This window comes from Carcharodon carcharias, chromosome 4 (assembly GCF_017639515.1).
Source record: "Carcharodon carcharias isolate sCarCar2 chromosome 4, sCarCar2.pri, whole genome shotgun sequence".
Taxonomy (NCBI): domain Eukaryota; kingdom Metazoa; phylum Chordata; class Chondrichthyes; order Lamniformes; family Lamnidae; genus Carcharodon; species Carcharodon carcharias.
In genome coordinates, this window is record NC_054470.1 from 124,254,023 (window position 1) to 124,274,594 (window position 20,572).

The 20,572-nt window shown below is 41.6% G+C and overlaps 1 protein-coding gene across 2 annotated transcripts in view; it reads right to left on the reverse strand.

Annotated features, from left to right (window-relative positions):
* fer (fer (fps/fes related) tyrosine kinase) overlaps positions 1–20,572 on the reverse strand; it is a 416,238-nt gene that overhangs the window by 222,819 nt on the left and 172,847 nt on the right. For both annotated transcript variants that reach the window (XM_041185738.1, XM_041185739.1), the window contains exon 10: positions 4,225–4,317. In XM_041185738.1, coding sequence (XP_041041672.1) covers positions 4,225–4,317 — 93 coding nt within the window. The remainder of the gene's footprint in view (positions 1–4,224; positions 4,318–20,572) is intronic.

The following is a 20,572-nucleotide window of genomic DNA, read 5'->3' on the forward strand; positions in this document are numbered from 1 at the left end:
GGGTCCGTATCCCTCTATTCCCATCCTATTCATGTATTTGTCAAGTTGCCTCTTAAACACCACTATCGTACCTGCTTCCACTACCTACTCTGGCAGCGAATTCCAGACACTCACTACCCTCTGCGTAAAAAACTTGCCCCGCACATCTCCTCTATAGTTTTCTCCTCTTACCTTAAATCTGTGTCCCCTAGTAATTGACTCTTCCACCCTGGGAAAAAACTTCTGACTATCTACTCTATCCATGCCACTCATAATTTTGTAAACTTCTATCAAGTCGCCTCTCAATCTCCGTCGCTCTAGTGAGAAAAATCCGAGTTTCTCCAACCTCTCCTCATAGCTAATAACCTCCAGAGCAGGCATCCTGGTAAACCTCCTCTGCACTCTCTCCAATGCCTCCATATCCTTCTGGTAACATGGTGACCAGAATTGCACGCAATATTCCAAGTGTGGCCTAACAAAGTTCTATACAGCTGCAGTATGACTTCCCAGCTTCTATACTCAATGCCCCGGTCAATGAAGGCAAGCATGCCATATGCCTTCCTGACTACCTTATCCACCTGCGTTGCCACTTTCAGTGACCTGGGGACCTGTATACCCAGATCCCTCTGTCCGTCAATGCACTTAAGGGTTCTGCCATTTACTGTATAATTCCTGCCTGTTTTAGACCTTCCAAAATGCATTACCTCGCATTTGTCCGGATTAAACTCCATCTCCGCCCAAGTCTCCAACCAATCTATAACCTGTTGTATCCTTTGACAATCCTCTTCACTATCTGCAACTCCTCCAACCTTAGTGTCATCTGCAAACTTACTAATTAGCCCAGTTACATTTTCCTCCAAATCATTTATGTATACTACAAACAGCAAAGGTCCCAGCGCTGATCCCTGTGGAACTCCACTAGTCACAGCTCTCCATTCAGAAAAGGACCCTTCCACTGCTACCCTTTGTCTTCTATGACCAAGCCAATTCCCAATTGCAGCCAGCAGAACTAACTGAGCAATGAGCTGCCTATAAAGATGAGATGGTTCAGGTACAGTCAAGGCACATTCCCACAAGGTGGAAAGGCAGAACAAAGAAAGTGAAAACGCCCTGGATAACCAAAGAGCTAGAGAGTAAGGTGAAGCAGAGAAAGGTTAGCCTGATAGATGTCGCATTGCGAATACAAGTGAGAACCAAACTGGATACAGGAAGTTCAGAAGGGAAATGAAAGAAGAGGAAAAGAGAAGCAAACAAAGAATGTATGAGAAGAGGCTGGCAGCAAATATAAAAGGGGATCAATTGTGTTGTATAAGCATACAAATAGCAGAAGGATAGTAAAACGAGGAGTGGGTCAATTAGGGCCCAAAAGGGGATATATGCATGGAGACAGCGGGCATGGCTGATGTACTGAGTGTTTTGCATTGTCTTTAACAGTAAAGAAGATGGTGCCAAAGTCATGGTAAAAGGGGAGGTATCTGAGTTACTGGATGGGCTAAAATTTGGTCAAGAGGAGTTATAGAAAGGCTGGCTGTATTTAAAGTTGCTAAATCACGAGGGCCAGGATCCTAGAATACCCCAGGATACTGAGGGAAATAACCATGGAAATTTCGAGGCACGGGCCATAATCTTCCAATTCTCCTGAGATACAGGAGTGGGGTCCTAGAGGACTGGTGAATTGCAAATGCTGCACCCTTATTCAAAACAGGGTGTAAGGATACGCCCAGCAACTACAGGCCAGTCAGTTTAACCTTGGTGGTGGGAAAGATTTTAGAAATGATAATCAGGGACAAAATTAAGAGTCACTTGGACAAAAGTAGATTCATTAATGAAAGCCTGCATTGACTTGTTAAGGAAAATTTGTGTTTAGCTAACTTGAGTAAGTTTTTGATGAGGTAACTGAGAGGGTTAATGTGAGCAATGCGGTTGATGGTGCATGGACTTCCAAAAAGCATTTTATAAAGAGCCACATAATAAATAGGCTGGTCAGCAAAGTTAAAGCCCAAGGAATACAAGAGGAAGTGGCAGCTTAGATGCAGAGTTGGATGAGTGACAAGAAACAGAGTAGTGGTGAATGGTTGTTTTTTTTTTAATAATAGAGGAAGGTATACTCCCCAGGGTTTAGTATTAGGGTCAATGCTTTACTTGATCTATATTTATGACCTTGACCTGGATATGTAGAGCACAATTGCAAAATTTGCAGATGGCACAAAGCTTGTAAGAATTATGAGCTGTGCAGGAGAACAGTGATAGGCTTCAAGAGGACATGAATAGGCTGGAGGAATAGGCAGACATGCGGCCGGTGATATTAATTAACGCGTACAGATTTAATGTAGAGAAGTGCAAAGTGATTCATTCTGGTAAGAAGAATGAGGAGTGGCAATTTCAAATAAAGGATACAATTCTAAATTCTACATTGCAGAGGCAGAGCAATCTGGGAGTACATGTTAACAGATCATTGAAGGTGGCAGGGCAGGTAGAGAAAGCGGTTAATAGGACATATGGGATCCAAGGCTTTATAAATAAAGACGAACCTTTACAAAACACAGGTTCAGCTTCACTGGAGTATTGTGCCCAATTCTGGGCACCACATTTCAGGAAGGAAGTGAAGGCCTTGGAGACAGTGCTGAAAAGATTCATAAGGATGGTTGCAGGGATGAGCAACATGGGTAGATTAGAGAAATTGGGAACAAAAACAAAAATACCTGGAAAAACTCAGCAGGTCTGACAGCATCTGTGTAGAGGGATACAGTTAACGCAAGCGCTGTCAGGCCTGCTGAGTTTTTCCAGGTATTTTTGTTTTTCTTCTAGATTTCCAGCATCCGCAGTGTTTTGCTTTTATCTTAGAGAAATTGGGGCTGTTCTCCTTCAAGTGGCTAAAGGTTGAGAGGAAATTTAACAGAGGTGTTGGAAATGACTGGTCTGGACAGAGTGGATAGGGAGAAATCATTCCCACTGGCAAAATGAACAAGCACCAGATGATAACAATTTAATGTGATTAGCAGAACCAAAGGAAACATGAGGAAAAATATTTTTACACAGCTAGTGGTTAGGATCTGCAAATGCATTGCCTGAGATTGTGGCTTTCAAAAGGAAATTGGATAAATATCTGAATAGAAAAAAATGGTAGAGCTACAGGGAAATGGTGGGGGTGTGGGACAAACCAAGTTGCCCTTGCAGGTTGTCGGCACAGCCACTATGGACCGAATGACTTGCTTCTGTTCTGTAACTATTCTATAATTCCAAATTCAAATAAAACGGTGATGATTTCACTGGTTTAGCTAATTGTCATCCTGTACATGCGTAAAAATGCAACAGACAGAATAAGGCGGAAGGAAAGAGATAGAAAAGGATATACTGAAATTGAAAAAAATGTCATAGAATTTTAAATTAATAAGGGTTAACACTGCCATGCCTCCTTTCTCTAATTACTGCTCAATATCCAAATATAATGCTGAAGAGCATGACCGGATTTCTTTACTGTAAAGTTAAATTTTAAAAGTTTAATATAATCCCCATTGATACTTTGCTTTTTGTTTCTACTTATTTAAGAAAATTGCCAGGGTAAAATAATTCTTGAGATTATATGTTAATGCATTCTCCCCAGTACATCTGAAAATACAAACACTTAATTAAAATTAAAAGGCTTTGTCAATATAATTCCTTAAGAATTATAGAGTAATTTAATGGTGCTTTTACTGTAGTAGTAACTTAGAGCACTCGAGTTATATTGCAGAAAATGACGGTTCAAATCCAAGCATGGCAGTTTGATTTAAATTAATTTAATATTTAAAAAATCTGCAATAAAAAGTCAATAACAGTAAAGGTAACAATGAAGTTGTCAAACTTTCTGAAAACCAAGCTAGTTCACTGATGCACTTTAGGGAAGGAAACATGTACTGCACATGACTCCAAAGTGGTTCATTCTTATCTGCCCTCTGAAGCCACTTAGTTGTGCCAAACCATTAGAGGGACCAAATCTCACAAGCATTGCAGTGGAATGAGAAGGTGGTTCATAACCATCATCTTCTCTGAACAACTAGAGATAGATAAGCACGAAAGTGCAATCTTTCCAGCAATGCACACCCACATCCTGGAATTAATTTTTTTATAAAAGGAATGTCCCATGTATTTCATCAAAAACTGATAAGATAATTGAACTGGTCAAGTTCTTCAATTAAACTATCTGTACACCATTTCCCAAAATTATATGACAATTAAAAGCACCTGAAAATACTATTAACTTACAGATGAACTCAAATAATTCTTCGGTGATCTAATCATTCCAGCAATGGAATGTCGAATGGAGTCAAATTTTGAAACCTTGTCTTTTGCTTTATCCTGAAAAACAAAATACACAAAACTCTCAGAAAATGCATACCATTTAAAATGGTATACTGTCAAAACCTGATCAGGATTTAATTTGGTTACCATTCATCACTTCACATTTCTAACATAGTGGATTGACCCGAGCTTAAATCCACATGAGAACATAAGGATTAGAAGCAAAAGTAGGCTACTCAGCCTTTCAAACTTGTTCCACCAGTCAATAAGACCATGGCTGATCCCCTACCTGAACCCCACCATCTTGCAGTATCTCCATATCTCTTGACCTCCTTGGTAGCCAAAATCCATTAATCTCTTTTCTGAATATACTCAAAGACTGATTGTTCACAGCCCTTTGAGGCAGAGAATTACCAAGATTCATAACTCAGTGATAAAATTTCTCATTTCAGTCCAAAATTGCTGAGCCTTTATTTTGAGATTGTTTTGATCCTAGTTCTAGATTCCAAGATAAAAATCTTCCCTTAATCTACCCCGACAAGCCCCTTAAGAATTTTAAATGTTTCAACAAGATCACAATTCATTCTCTAAACTCAGAGTATAAGCCTAGATTAATCAATCACTCATCTTAGGGCAATCCCGTCATCCCAGGATTTCTCTTAGATAAGGATGCTAAAAACTGCACTCTGTACTCCAAGTCTCATTAGAGCCCTATATGATTGCAGTTGGACTCCTTCACTTTTACACTCCAATACCATTGTTACATAGTACTGGCATTCCTAATTGCACAGTATTCTTTTTTTCCTATTTGTTCATGGCCAGCATTTATTGCCCATCCCTAATTGCCCTGGTTCAGAGGGCACTTAAGAGTCAAGCACATTGCTGTGGGCCTGGCGTCACATGTAGGCCAGACCAGATAAGCAGATTTCCTACCCTAAAAGACATTAGTAAACAAGATGGGTTTTTAACAACAATGATTTCGTGGTCATCATCAGACTTTTAATTCCAGATTTTATCGGATTCAAATTTCACCATCTGCCATGGTGGGATTCAAGCCTGGGTCCCCAGAACATTACCCTGGGGATCTGGAATACTAGTCCAGTGACAATACCACTGTGCCACCTCCTCCCCTTCTTGTATCATGCACCCAGTTCTCTTCAAGTACCAATATATCCCCGTCTCTCACCTTTCATGGACTTCTACGTCGCTAACCTATCCAATCAGCTACCTCTGCTGTTTCCCTCCCTTCCCCTAGACCAGTGGCAAAATTTCCTCTAAGGTTTCCCACCCTTTCCCTGACCTTGCATCTTTCTATTGTTTCTTCCTGATCTCCCTCATCTTGTATATGAGACCCAGCTGCTGCTCCCTTGACCCTATTACCACTAAACTACTGACACTCAACTTCCCTTCCTGGTTCCCATGTTAGTTATTATTGACAACCTTTCTCCCTCCTTGGGCACTGACCCTCTATCCTTCAAATCTATTGTCAACGCCCTTCTCCTCATAAGAATAACCCTTGACCCCAACATCTTTGCAAACCCATTTCCAACATCTCTTTTCTCTCCAAAGTACTTGAGTGTGTTGTCACCATGCAAATCCTTACCCTTCTTTCCTGGAAATCAATGCCTGAATCCCTCCAATCAGGTTTCTACCCCTGCCACAGCACTGAAATGGTTCATATCAAAATCACAAACAACACTTAAGCAACTGTGGCAAAGGTAATCTATCCTTCCTTATCCCTCTCAACCTGTATGCAGCTTTTGGCATGGTTGACCACACTATCTTCGCCAAGAAAATCAAAAGTGGAGGTCAGGGAGTGGATCAGCAGACAACAGCTGTAGAAATACCATTGACAATGAAGGGTCAGAAGTTACGCTGTTTGAAAATGGATCTGAAAGTGAATTGAAGGGCTTTATCACGAGGGGGGAGACAGAAAAAAAACGAAGTATGCATTGCCATTTTTATGTTCTCCTTTAAGTGATCAAACTAAGTAAAAGCTCCCTGGATGCCATAAGAGTTTAAGTAAAATGAAGCTGAACAACAGGGCTTGATAATAAAAGGGAGAATCTGGCTGAATATAAAAAGTACACAGAACAGTGAAGGAGGGAATAAAGGGACATAGAGACAGTACGAGGAAAGACTGGCAGCTAACATATAAGAAAATCCAAAGGTCTTCTATAGGTACATGAACAGTGAGAGTTCTCAGAGATGTGGTGGTCCCAATGAAGGACCAAAATGGAGATCTATTGATGCAAGGCAGAAGGCATGGCTGAGGTGCGAGATGAGAATTTTCCATCAGTCTTTTTCTGGCAAGGGAGAGGATTTTTCCAAAGCTACAATATATGAGTTGTCAGGACACTGCATGAGATAAAAACAGATAAAGCAAAGGTACCAGAAAGGCAGTACTTAAAGTAGATAAGACACCCAATCTGGATGGGATGCTTCCGAGGTTGCTGAGAAAAGGGTAGAAATTTCAAAGTAATGGTAGAAATTGCAGAGAGGCTAGCTGAAATCATCCAATCTTTCTTTAGATATACAAGGGTTGGTGGATTGCAAATGTTACAAAAATGGGAAGGAGGAAACCTAACAAATATGCCAGATCAGTTTTACATCATTGGTAGGGAAGCTTTCAGAAACGATAATCTGGGAGAAAATTAACAGCCACCTGGATAAGGATGAATTACTAAAGAAGAGCCAGCATAAATTTGTTAAGAGCAGATCATGTTTGACTCACTTGATTTTTTTTGATGAGGTAACAGAGGATAGACGAGGGCAAGGCAGTTGATGTTGCATATATGGACTTTTAAAAGGCATTTGATAAAATGTCACATATTAAGTTTGTTAGCAAAATTGAAGCTGATGGGATATAAAAGCATAGCTACAAACTTGGCTAAGGGATAGGAAAAAAAAGAGAATTGTAAAGAAAAGCTTTTTATCAGAATGAAGGGAAATATACAGTGGTGTTGTTCAGGGATCAGTACTATGACCATTGCTGTTTTTGACGTACAATAATGACTTGGACTCAGGAGTACAGGGCACAAATCCAAAATTTGACAAAGACACAAAATTTGGAAATGTAGCATACTGTGAGGCAGATAGTAATAATCTTCAAGAAGACATTGACACGTTGGAGAAATATAGACGGGCTGGTCAGATGGGCTGATCAGTGGCAAATGGAATTTAATCCGGATAAGTGTGGAGTGATGCACTTGGGCAGGACAAACAAGGCACAGGAATACACGATGAATGGTAGGACCCTGGGAAGTACCGAGGATCAGAGGGACCTTGGTGTGCATGTCCACCGGTCTCTCAAGGTAGTGGGACAGGTAGATAGGTGGTTAAGAAGGCACATGGGATACTTGCCTTTATTAGCCGAGGCATAGAATAAAAGAGCAGGGAGGTTATGCTGGAACTGCATAAAAAGCTGGTTAGGCCACAGCTAGAGTATTGTGTGCAGTTCTGGAATCCACATTATAGGAAGGATGTGATTGCACTGGAAAGAGTGCAGAGGAGATTTACCAGGATGTTGCCTGGGCTGGATAGTTTTAGTTATGAGGAGAGATTGGATAGACTGGGGTTATTTTCCCTGGAGCAGAAGAGATTGAAAGGGAACATGATTGAGGTGTATAAAATTATGAGGGGCATAGATAGGGTAGACAGGAAGGAACTTTTCCCCTTGATGGATGGATCAATAACCAGGGGGCATAGATTTAAGATAAGAGGCAGGAGGTTTGGAGGGGATGTGAGGAAGAATCTTTTCATCCAGAGAGTGATGGGAATTTGGAACTCACTGCCTGAAAGGGTGGTAGAGGCAGAAACCCTCATAACATTTAAGAAGTATTTGGATGCCATGGCATTCAAGGCTATGGGCCTAGTGCTGGAAAATGGGATTAGAATAGATAGGTACTTGTTTGACCGGCGCAGACTCGATGGGCCGAAGTGCCTTTTTCTGTGCTGTAGACCTCTATGAGAATAATCTCATTACTGACTTAAATGGGCAATTTGAAGCAACGTTTATGCAATATTAATCTAATCCTTAACTATTTTTAGAGTCAGCTGTGATATTTGATAGAATTTTTGTCTGAGTCAGGAAAGGTGTTGGTTTCAAAAAAATAAAAACAAAAAAACTGCGGATGCTGGAAATCCAAAACAAAAACAGAATTACCTGGAAAAACTCAGCAGGTCTGCCAGACTTGCTGAGTTTTTCCAGGTAAAGGTGTTGGTTTCAGTCCCTTTCCATAACTTTACTGCGCAATGTAGGCTTTCACTGGGGCATTGTTGAAAATACCCATCTTTTGCTAAAGTCCTGACTATCTGCTCAGGTGGGGAACTCAACAATTCCATGGCCGACATTTATCCATCAACCAAATCAAACTATGAAGTAACAGAGAGGATGAATAAGGGTAGTGTGGGTGATGTTGCGTACATAGAATTTCAAAATGTACTTGAAAGTACTACATAATGAACTTGTTTCTAAAATTGAGGTCCATGAGCTTCATAGGCAGTGACAGCATGGATACAAAATTGGTTGATAGACTAAAAGCAGAAAGTAGAGGTGATATTGTTTTCCATATTGGAGAAACATATTTGGTAGTGTTCCACAGGGGTTGGTATTAAGAAAACATCTATTGTTGATATATATTAATAACGTTGACTGTTAATACTGGAAAAAGCCAGCTGAAGGGTAAAACTGGAGCCAATCTTTACACACTTTTATGAGCATTTATTTAGAGTTACATGTAACAGGCATTCACCTCCTAACTCAACAACCACCTTTTCAGTCTGTGTGTAAACATAGATGCACTAATGAAGCCCCAGTTTTTTTTTGTTTATTTGCTGCAGGATGTGGACATCGCTGGCTAGGCCAGCATTTACTGCCCATCGCTAATTGCCCTTGAGAAGGTGGTGATGAGCTGCTTTCCTTTAGAGCTGCAATCCATGTGGTGCAGATAGATACACCCACAATGTTGTTAGGAAAGGAGTTCCAGGACATTTATCCCGCAACAGGATGAAAGGGCAATCTGGTTCCAAGGCAGGATGGTGTGGGGCTTGGAGGGGAACTTGCAGATGGTGGTGTTTCCATACAGATGCTGCCCTTGTCCTTCAAGGTGTTAGCAGTTATGGGTTTGGAAGATGTTGTTGAGGAGCCATGGTGAGTTGCTGCAGTGCATCTTGTAGATGGTACACACTGCTGTTACTGTGTATAGGTGGTGGAGGGAGTGAATGTTTAAGGGAGGAGACGGGGTGCCAATCAAGCAGTGTGCTTCATCCAAGATGGTGTCAAGCTTCTTGAGTGTTGTTGGAACTGTACTCATCCAGGCAAGTGGATGTGCACTGTAGATAGTGGACAGGCTTCGGGGAGTCAGAAGGTGAGTTACTCACCACAGGATTCCCAGCCTTTGACCTGTTCTTGAGCTACAGATTTATATGACTGGCCCAGTTTAGTTTCCAGTCAATGATAACTCCCAGGATGTTTATGGTGGGAGGTTTAATGATGGTAGTGCCATTGAATGTCACAGGAAGATGGGCAGATTGTCTCCTTTGGAGATGGTCATTGCCAGGCAATCGTGTGGTGCAAATATTACTTGCCACTTATCAGTCCAAACCTGAAGGTTGTGCAGCTCTGCCGCACATGAACACAGGGTGCTTCAGTATCTGAGGAGTCAATCTGAGTTAATGCCCACTACCTGCGTAAACATTAAATACAATTGCTATATAATTAACAGACTTCCCTTCTCTTGAAGTAATAATTAAGAGTTTAAACAAACAAAAATTTCAAAGCAAATTAAATCTAAAGCCTACATATTCTTTACAAAGCATGACAACGAGACACACCCCCTCTCAAACCCTTAACAATTGTTTTAAAAAAGATATGCATGTGCAAATCAATCAGACAGTTTTGCTGAAAAGGAGAGACACGTCTAAGCTTTTTGCCTTGTACTCATCAGGACACTCACAAGAATACCAATATAAGTAGGAAAACAACAATTTATACTGTATGGGAAGAGAGTGCTGAATGGTTGACAAGTGACGTTGCCATGAAGAATGCATCACTGAAGGTGACTGACAGTTAACTGCCAAGCATTGTTTGAAATTTAAACCAGGCAGCTTGACCCCGATTGGTCAAGGCATTGCCCTGACAAATCAGTCAGCGAGAAGGGAATTTGTTAATTGTATATCAGCTGTATTTAATGTTTATGCAGGTAGTGGGCATGAGCTCAGATTGACTCCTCAGATACTGAAGTAGTCCATGTTCATATGCAGTCACTCATTTTGTTTAGCTGAAACAGGCGCAGTGTATGTACACGTTCTTTCTGCCTGCAAAGAACAGGGCCCTGTGTACGAGTATATGTAGCTCCCAGTACACACACATGCACCACATTGAGAGCCGGACTGACAATCTTAAATTGGTTGTCAGCGCAATTCTTAGTATTTTGAGGATTATTGAGCAAATGTTGTCCAATTGCGGTATCACATCTAATGTTGAATACTGTTTTGAGTTTTGCAAGCATGGGCTGGTTGGGTATGGTCTGTACCCTGCCCATTGAGAACAGCGGTTGGGACATGCTGTGTGATACAATCTGCCAGTCTTTTGGGCGTACAGCCTACATGCCGAGCACCACTCTTACACGCAACTTCATTTAAATTACTCATTTGTATGATAGGCAGAACATCTTTTTGGCTGGACAGCAGCATCCTGTAAATGGTAAATACCACTTGCGTTGCTACTGCATAGTAGCAGCGTGAGACAGCTAGCTTCAACTGTTGCTCAAATTTTTGAGATACCTTGCCCTTCCAGAGATTTCAGAGGTAGACTGGACACTTCTCAGAGCCAAAAGTGACGGCCTTAGGCCAGTTCATGAGTTTGCATTTTATATAGCACAAAATGATCTGATCATTATCCTGCAAGATGCCGTTGATGCACCCTATTTCAGCATCAAGTTTGGATGGCGAGCAAATGGCTCCGGCCCCGTTTACAAGGTTGCCAGTAAGACCGATCTTATGGTGTGTGGAACTGTAAGAATCCCAACGCGTATTGACCAGTGAAGGTAGGCTTGCAGTAGACCGTGATAGAGAATCCCCTGGCACATTTCTCAACAAGTACATCAAGGAAGGAGAGTTCATTTGACTGCTCCATTTCATAGATGAATTTGAGCGCAGGATGGAGCCCATTAAGACATAAGGAAATTGTTACATGCAGTTGTAGATTTAAAAACAGCAAATGTATCATCCACCTATCGGAAATATGCAAAGGGTGGCTGGTTAGGTGTATTCCACCAAAGACAAGTTTTTCATAGAACCCAATATAGATGTTTAAGTGAGCTGGGCCTAGAGGGGATCCCACGGCAACACCATCTATTTGGGCATACGTGATGTCATTAAAACTGAACTCAACTGTGTGAGTTGCCAAGTTCATAAGTTCAATGAATACTGGTTCACACAATGGTGGGGGGGGTCTAGATCACATGATATCGTGCTGCAGTGCAAATATCTATGGCTTTCTTAAGTGGAACATTGGTGAATAGACTAGCAATGTCAGATTGCTACGTGGGCACAGCATTGCTATCAATATGAAAGTCCTGGATAGCCTTTGCAAATGTGAAGGATTCCGTCACCTTGTTTGTGGAAAACTTGGTTAAAACTGGTTGTAATAATTCGTCCACCCATTTGGCCAATTCATGTTTTGCAAAACGGAACACAGATAAGATGGGGTGTAAAGGGATATCACTTTCCTGTGCCTTGGGCAGCCCATACATGCACAGACGTAATGAACAGTGAGGATCAACCCTGTCACATATATCGCACAGTATATCGCTCTTACATAAGTCCAGCAAGCATTTTTTTTGTTTACTTTCCAGCAAGGATGTCCATTCATGTTGAGCAGTAGGTCCAATGGATAGAAATTTGTACCTCTCATTAAGAATGGCATGCGTTTTGTTGATATGGTCACGCTTGTTAAGGATGACTATTCCCATCCCTTTGTCTACTGATGTGTAGGTCTGGATTGTCTTAAGGTCTCACAACACTAAGACATTCACTTTGAATGTGAAAGTCCGACTGGTCGTTCTGAATCCTGCAATATGCGTATGCGAGATCAGCTAAGCATGCTTTCAAGTAATGTGGTATATGAATTTCAGTGCCAGTGTGATGCTAGGTATATAGGCTGTACATCCCAAAGACTGGCGGATCATATCAAACAGCAAGTCTCAGCCGCTGTTCGCAATGGGCAGGGTACAGACTGTACTCAACTGGCCGGTGCTTGCAAAACTCAAATCACAGTGCCCAACATTAGATGTGATTCCGTGATTGAGGATTATTTAGCAAATGTCGTTCAATGTGCTAAGAATTACGCTGACAACCAATTTAAGAGAGTCAGTCGGGCTCCCAATGTGACGCATTTGCGTATACTGGAAAGCTATATATATTAATACACAGGGCCCTGTTCTTTGCAGACACAAAGAACACGTACATACACTGCACCTGTTTCAACTAAACAAAATGAATGACAGCCATTCGCTGACTCATTCCTTAGGGTAATGCCTTGACCAATCAGGCTCAAGCGGCTTGGTTTAAATTTCAAACAACGCTTGGCAATTAACTATCAGTCACCATGAATGATGTATTCTCCATGGAAACACCACTTACCAACCAATCAGCACTCTATTCACATGCTGTATAAACTGTTGGTTTTCTCCCCTTATATTGGTCATTTTGCGAGTGCTCTGAGCGCAGGACGAGCGCTTAGACATGTCGCTTTTTTCAGCAATCCTCAAGTTCTATATTATCAAACGACAATCAGACAGCAAACAACTTGCATTCACCCGTTTAGAGATTTCTTTTCTCTTCAGCATTTGTTTCAAGCCAGCAAGGTCAATCTGTAACCTTTTCTCACTCACATTTCGTAGACTGTACATTGTCCCACAAGGAATGATTATCCACATAACATTCAAAGGATATCCAATCTTCAGTCAGTCTCACGTAAAGAATCTCAAAATGTTTGGCAAGCAGAATCCCATATCCAATGCCTTCACACGAGCCGCTGTTTCATCAGTCAAAATATGTTTAACAACCTTCTATTTTCATAGTTTCCTAAACTACAGAACATTTCCCTTCTCACCCATAAGAAATGTGATGAAACAAACTGAACTAGGACACCCATCAGGAAGATTAGCATGTGCAGCATTGCTGAAAGTTTCATATCTTTTGGGTCACCTTAGGGCGGGAACATAAGTATTAATTTGACCAGACTTAGTTTTTTAATATCTTATTTGCACTTAAAATGCTCTTAAATTTCAGGTGTTGCATCCTTGTACTTATATTCAACGTAGTAAAACGAGCAAATTGTACAGTCCTAGTGCCCAACCAGTTCAACTGACCAATCAAGCTTTGCAATTGCTCTGTTGCTTCTTTCGAAACAAAACCATCTTTCCGCAATGATCACATACGATTAATTGGGATGGGAATAATACTCTCTCAATAGGATTGTTTATTTGGAGTTATTTCAGATGTACTCTGCTTAATATCTACACCAATATATTTAAAAGTTTCACAGCCTTAACTCAATTTGAAATTCCACTCTAATCTTATTAATAACACATATTTCAAATTCTATAGTACCATCCCATAAGAAATCATCAACATGAATCATTTAAGTACCTGAAAGTTTCCCTTCTATGATACAAATAAAATATTATGGGATCTGGTTTTATTTGGGCATGATTTATTTTCAGCAAAACAGATTTCACCAAAAACACTTCTTTCTGAAAAGCAAAACCCTGCAGAAATGGGCTTTTATGTTGATTGTCTACACTCCCATAAATATGTGGCCAAATGAGCCAAAAAGATTTTTTTTCAGATTGCATTTCCAGCTGTGGGAAAATCCACTCAAACATCTATATCACCCAGTCACTCTACAAAACCTCGAGAAACTAGCCTTCCTATAGCGTTCTGAGTCCCATTTCCAAGAACATTTTCAGCACAAATCCACTCAAATGGCAAAGCTTGTTGAACTTTATCTGGTGTCTCAGAAGGAACTTCAAGCTCTCTCCAACTAAATGACCCCCTTTGCTCTGCCTTATCCTCAAGTTTACTGGCAACCACAAGAACTTAAGGCTCTGTTGCGAGACTAGCCTGTGGCCTTTAATTCATGATCTCACGTATTCAAGCTATGGACTATGTTTGCAATTTTATGCCTGTTGGCACTTCAAGTGCTAGATTTCCCTCTTGATCTTTTCACAGAATCACAGAGAGCAGAAGAGGACCTTAGGCCCATCAAGTCTGCACCGACATGTGAGAAACACCTGACCTACCTACCTAATCCCATTTACCAGCACTTGGCCCATAGCCTTGAATATTGTAACGTGCCAAGTGCTCATCCAGGTACTTTTTAAAGGATGAGAAACAACCTGCCTCCACCACCCTCCCAGGCAGCGCATTCCAGACCGTCACCACCCTCTGGGTAAAAAAGCTTTTCCTCACTTCCCCCCTAAACCTCCTGCCCCTCACCTTGAACTTGTGTCCCCTCGTGACTGACCCTTCAACTAAGGGGAACAGCTGCTCCCTATCCACACCCCTCATAATCTTGTACACCTCGATCAGGTCGCCCCAGTCTTCACTGCTCCAACAAAAACAACCCAAGTCTATTCAACTTCTCTTCATAACTTAAATGTTTCATCCCAGGCAACATGCTGGTGAATCTCCTCTGCATCCCCTCCACTGCAATCACATCCTTCCTATAATGTGATGACCAGAACGGCACACAGTACTACAGCTGTGGCCTCACCAAGGTTCTATACAACTCCAACATGACCTCCCTACTTTTGTAATCTATGCCGCGATTGATAAAGGCAAGTGTCCCATATGCCTTTTTCATCACACCACGAACATGCCCCTCCGCCTTCAGAGATCTATGGACACACATGCCAAGGTCATTTTGTTCCTCAGAACTTCCTTGTCAAATTACTCCTTCCAAAGTGTATCACCTCACACTTTTCAGGGTTAAATTCCATCTGTCACGTATCTGCTCATTTGACCACCCCATCTATATCTTCCTGTCACCCAAGACACTCAACCTTACTGCTAACCACCCGGCCAATTTTTGTGTCATTCGCAAACTTGCTAATCCTACCCCCCACATAGTCACCTGTGTCATTTATATAAATGACGAACAATAGGGGACCCAGCAGAGATCCCTGTGCTACACCACTGGACACTGGCTTCCAGTCACTAAAACAGCCTTCTGTCATCACCCTCTGTCCCCTACAACTAAGCCAATTTTGAATCCACTTTATCAAATTACCCTGTAACCCATGTGCATTTGCCTTCTTTATAAGTCTCCAATATGGGACCTTGTCAAAGGCTTTGCTGAAATCCATATAAACTACATCAACTACACTACCCTCGTCTACACGCCTGGTCACCTCCTCAAAAAATGCAATCAAATTTGTTAGGCATTACCTCCCCTTGACAAAGCCATGCTGACTATCCCTGATCAAACCTTGCCTCTCCAAGGAGGTAAACTCTCTCCTTCAGAATTTTCTCCAATAGTTTCCCTACCACTGACATGAGACTCACTGATCTGTAGTTTCCTGGCTTCTCTCTCCAACCCTTCTGAAATAGCAGAACCACATTAGCTGTTCTTTAGTCCTCTGGCACCTCCCCTGTGGCCAGAGGAATTAAAAATTTGGGTCAGAGGCCCTGCGATCTCCTCCCTTGCCTCCCTCAGCAGTCTGGGACACAATTCATCCTGACCTGGAGATTTGTCCACTTTTAATCCTGCCAACACCTCCAATGCCTTGTCACTCCCTATATCAATTTGCTCAAGAACCTCGCAGTCTCTTTCCCCGAGTTCCATACCTTCATCCTCATTCTCTTGGGTGAAGGTAGATATGAATGATTTGTTCAACATTCTACCGATGTCCTCTGGCTCCACCAATAGATTGCCTCCTTGGTCCCCAATGGGCCCTATTCTTTCCCTGGTTATCCTCTTCCCATTGATATACTTATAGAATATCTTGGGATTTTCACTACTTTTACCAGCCAGAGCTTTCTCATATCCCCTCTTTGCTCTTCTAATTGCTTTCTTAAGCTCCACCCTGCACTTTCTGTACTCCACTAATGCCTCCGCTGATTTGCTCCCCCTGTTACCTGCTAAAAGCCTCTCTTTCATCTCATCGTACCCTGAGTATCTCTGGTCATCCATGGTTCTCTTTTGCACTTTTTTGCAACTTGTCTATTTATTTGTCCATAACAAGCTTAAATTGTACCTATGTTGTGGTCGCTATCACTAAAATGTTCCCCCACCACCACCTCAGCTACCTGTCCAGCTTCATTCCCCAGAATTAGGTCCAGCACTGCGCCGTCCCTTTTTAGACCTTCTACATATTGACCTAAAAAGTTCTCCTGTACACATTTCAAGAAATCCACTCAATCCAAGCCCTTAATGCTATGTCTATCCCAATTAAGGTTGGGAAAGTTGAAATCACCTAATATAATTACCCTATTGTTATTGTTTTTATGCACCTCCAAAAATTGTGCACATATTTGCTCCTCAATTTCCCGCTGGTTATCTGGGGGTTTATAATAAACATTTAACAATGTGGCTGCCCCTTTTTTATTCCTAAGCTCGACCCATCAAGCTTCATTCAATGCCCCCTCCAAGATATCATCTCTCCTTCCTGCAGTAACTGACTCCTTAACTAATAATGCAAGGCCTCCTCCTCTTTTACCCCCTCTCTGTCTCGCCCCGAAGATTTTATATCCTGGAATGTTGAGCTGCCAATCCTGCCGCTCCCTCAACCATATTTTTGTAATGGCTACCATATAATAATTCCATGTGTCAATCCTCACCCTTAACTCATCTGTTTTACCTATAATACTCCTGGCATTAAAGTAGAGGCCATCCAGCCTTGCCTTACTCCCTTGAAAATTAGTACAGCTGTTCTCCCTCTGACTTGATTGTTTTACTGTTTTATGATGTGTCCCTATTCTGCTAACATTCTGTGTCCCCTTCCCCTGCCAAATTAGTTTAAACCCCTCCCAACAGCACTAGCAAACCCGCCCACAAGGATGTTCGTCCCGCTCTGGTTCAGATGTAGACTGTTCTGCTTGTACAGGTCCCACCTTCCCTAGAAATGGTCCCAGTGATCCAGGAATTTAAAACCCTCTCTCCTGCACCAACTTTTAAACTACATATTCATCTGTGCTATTCACCTATTTCTGTGCTCGCTAGCATGTGGCACTGGGAGTAATCCAGAGATTACAACCCGAGAGGTCCTGCTTTTTAGTCTACTGCCTAACTCCCTGAATTCTTGAGGCAAGACCTCATCCCTCTATCTACCTATGTCATTGGTACCAACATGTACCATGACCTCTGCCTTATCACCCTACCCCTTCAAGATGCCCTGCAGCCGTTCAATGTCATCCCAGACCCTGGCACCAGAGAGGCAACACACCATCCTGGAATCATGTTGACAGCCACAGTGGCGCCTATCTGTTCCCCTGACTATGGAACCTCTGTTACTATTGCTCTTCCTCCCCTCCTCTACAGACAGGCTGCTTGTGATGCCAGAAGCTTGGCTCTGTCTGCACTCCCGATTTGCGAGCGGGACCCCAGGGGACTCCTGAACTACCTGCTTGTTTCTCTTGGACTGCCTGGTGGTTACCAATTCCCTTTCTTCCTCAAGTCCCTTCATCTGCGGCGTGACCACCTCTCTAATGCTCTCAGACTTGCGGATGCTCCAGTGTCCCCAGCTGCATTTCCAGCTCTGAAACCCGAGCTTCCAGGAGCTGCAGCTGGACACATCCTGCACACATGCTGGTCCCAGGCACTGGAAATGTTCCCGGCTTCCCAAATAGAGCATGAGCAGCACACCACGGCTTTGAGCTCTCCTGCCATGACTTATCCCTTTACATTAAACCTTTTAAATCAATTACTCTAGGACCCTTCTTTCCTGCTCCTTGTTACCACAGAATATACAAACTGTAAACCACAAAAACAGCTTAAACTATAAGCGATAAAAGTAGTAAATACTTACCCGACCTTACTCACTACTTACCAGTCATTTCTTCCCCTTGTAGCCTGTGCTGCTGCAGCAGGGCAAGACCACTCTCTGAAGATTTAAGAAGTTGGATAGCAAAGAAAAATGCAAAGAGCACCTCTTCCCCTCTGCACCGAATTCCCTCTGTGCACCAAATAGCCAATACCCATACTCACTCTGGCTGTCTCACACTCAGGATGAGGTCTCCCCTCTGTTCGTGTGCAAGCTCACTGATCTCGTGTGCTTCTAATAGTCCCTTTCTTAAATAGAGCTGTGGTGACTCACACTAGTTAAGCTTCAAATAGAAATTTGGTATGCTTGTAAATCTGTCCTGATGAGTGCAAGACAAAAAGCTTTGACAACACGTCTCTTATTGAAGCAATACTCAAGTTTTGTGCTACCAAGGGACTACTTAACACAAAGTTAAAATGTTACTTAGACTTGTAATCACTCACCCAACAATGGGTTTAGTTTGAATCTATTGTGCAAATACAGCAATTTCACAATATTAAATTCATGTCGAAGGTAAGGCCGAGAGCAAAATGCTGTTTGAGAATAGCTAACTCAGACAGCAACTTTTGGATATTCATATTTAACCACATATATCCCTCGCCTGATGTTGCTGTATTATTTATGTATAAGAAACAGTGAACAACAATAACCTCACTGTCATTTTAACAGCAATATCTGGTCCATTAGTGTAAAAGGTTTCAAAAATAGATTCCCGCTTAAAACTTTCCATATCAAATTTCTCAGTTGAAGCGCTGGAGTAATTCTAAGTTTTAATCACCAAACAATTCCACAATGTAAAAGGGGATTGGCAGAGTGGAGGACAGGTTATTTGTTATCACCCATTTTTCCACTTTTGAATGAATGCTAAAATTAGCCCAATTGCCACGGGAACACATACACAATAAAGCAGTCCTGGCTGCTTTAATTGGTTCCAGAATGAGAATTTAAAGTTTCATGCATTAGCAACACATCAGCCAACATAAGTCAGCAGCGAAGGGGTAATGAATGAGCGAAACTTGGTGTGGTATAAAATGAAGACAGCAGAGTTTATCTTGAGCTGATGGTTACAAAATGATAAGGATAAGGACGGCCAAGTGAGCATATGGAATGGTCAAGTCTGGAGGTGGCAAAGAAATGGATGTGGGTTTCAACCACAGATGAGCAGAGACAATGGATGTTAAGCTGGCCAAGTATGTATTCTTTATGATGAGAAGGATGTAGGATCAGAATCTCAGCTCAGGGTCAAAGCAAATGAGATTACAGAGATTGAAATAAAGAAATCTGTGAACTCCTCAGGCTTGTTGGAGGTGCAGGAAGAGGGGTTTAAGAAAACAATTGGTTGCACAGAACTAAAGCCAGGGGTTATTCTTTGCTCTCTTAAATTATCCTGAAGTGGTGGGTAGCTTTAGCAAAGGAAAATGAGTCCTCATAGCACTTGATACGGTCCAGCCAATCTAACCATGGGTGGTTAAAATTCCAAGAAAGATCCACATGACAAACAGACCAACACAACACAGAGACAAACAAATCCAGGGGAAAAAAATCCCTTTCAAACTCCCAAAACAGCTTTCTTTGTGTGGTGTGGATTATAAGCGATTTTTATTTTGTGGCACTCACAATGAAGCTACAAATCCATATTTTCTCTTGACTGACTGGAAATTCATGATTGTGAAGGCAACATTAATGAACTGTGGTTTGGGAGATTTTTGCACAAGTGCTGTCGACATTTTAAATACTCATTAAAACAGAGCTTAAATAAATGCTTTAATAGTTAAAGCAAACTGGTACCAACAATAAACAGAGCAGTGGGGTAGGATTTAAACTTGTCAACTGCGGGAAGAGAAGAGCATGATAAACAGATCATGCCATGAAAAAAATGAATGCCAAAATTAGCAGAAAGTTCATAGAAGAAAAAGAAATGCTTTAAAGGACAGGCTCAAACACAAACAGCATCAAAAATCAAATAATCGAGTTAGAGGTACATGTAATTACTAAGAAACTCATATTGCTAGTATTATAGAAATATCACAGACAACTTATAAAATAAACTGAAGCTGAGAAGATCTATAATGTTTTGCAATGATAGTGTGGAGGTGTTGCAGTTTTTGATTAAGAATGAAGTACAAACTATATAAATGCAAGATATAGCAGCAAAAGGAAATAACATTAAAACAACACAGATAGAACAAATCAATTACAAGGGTGCTAACTTATTGATAACAGTGGCAAGCAGGTGGACAGAAATCTGCTTGGCTAAAGAG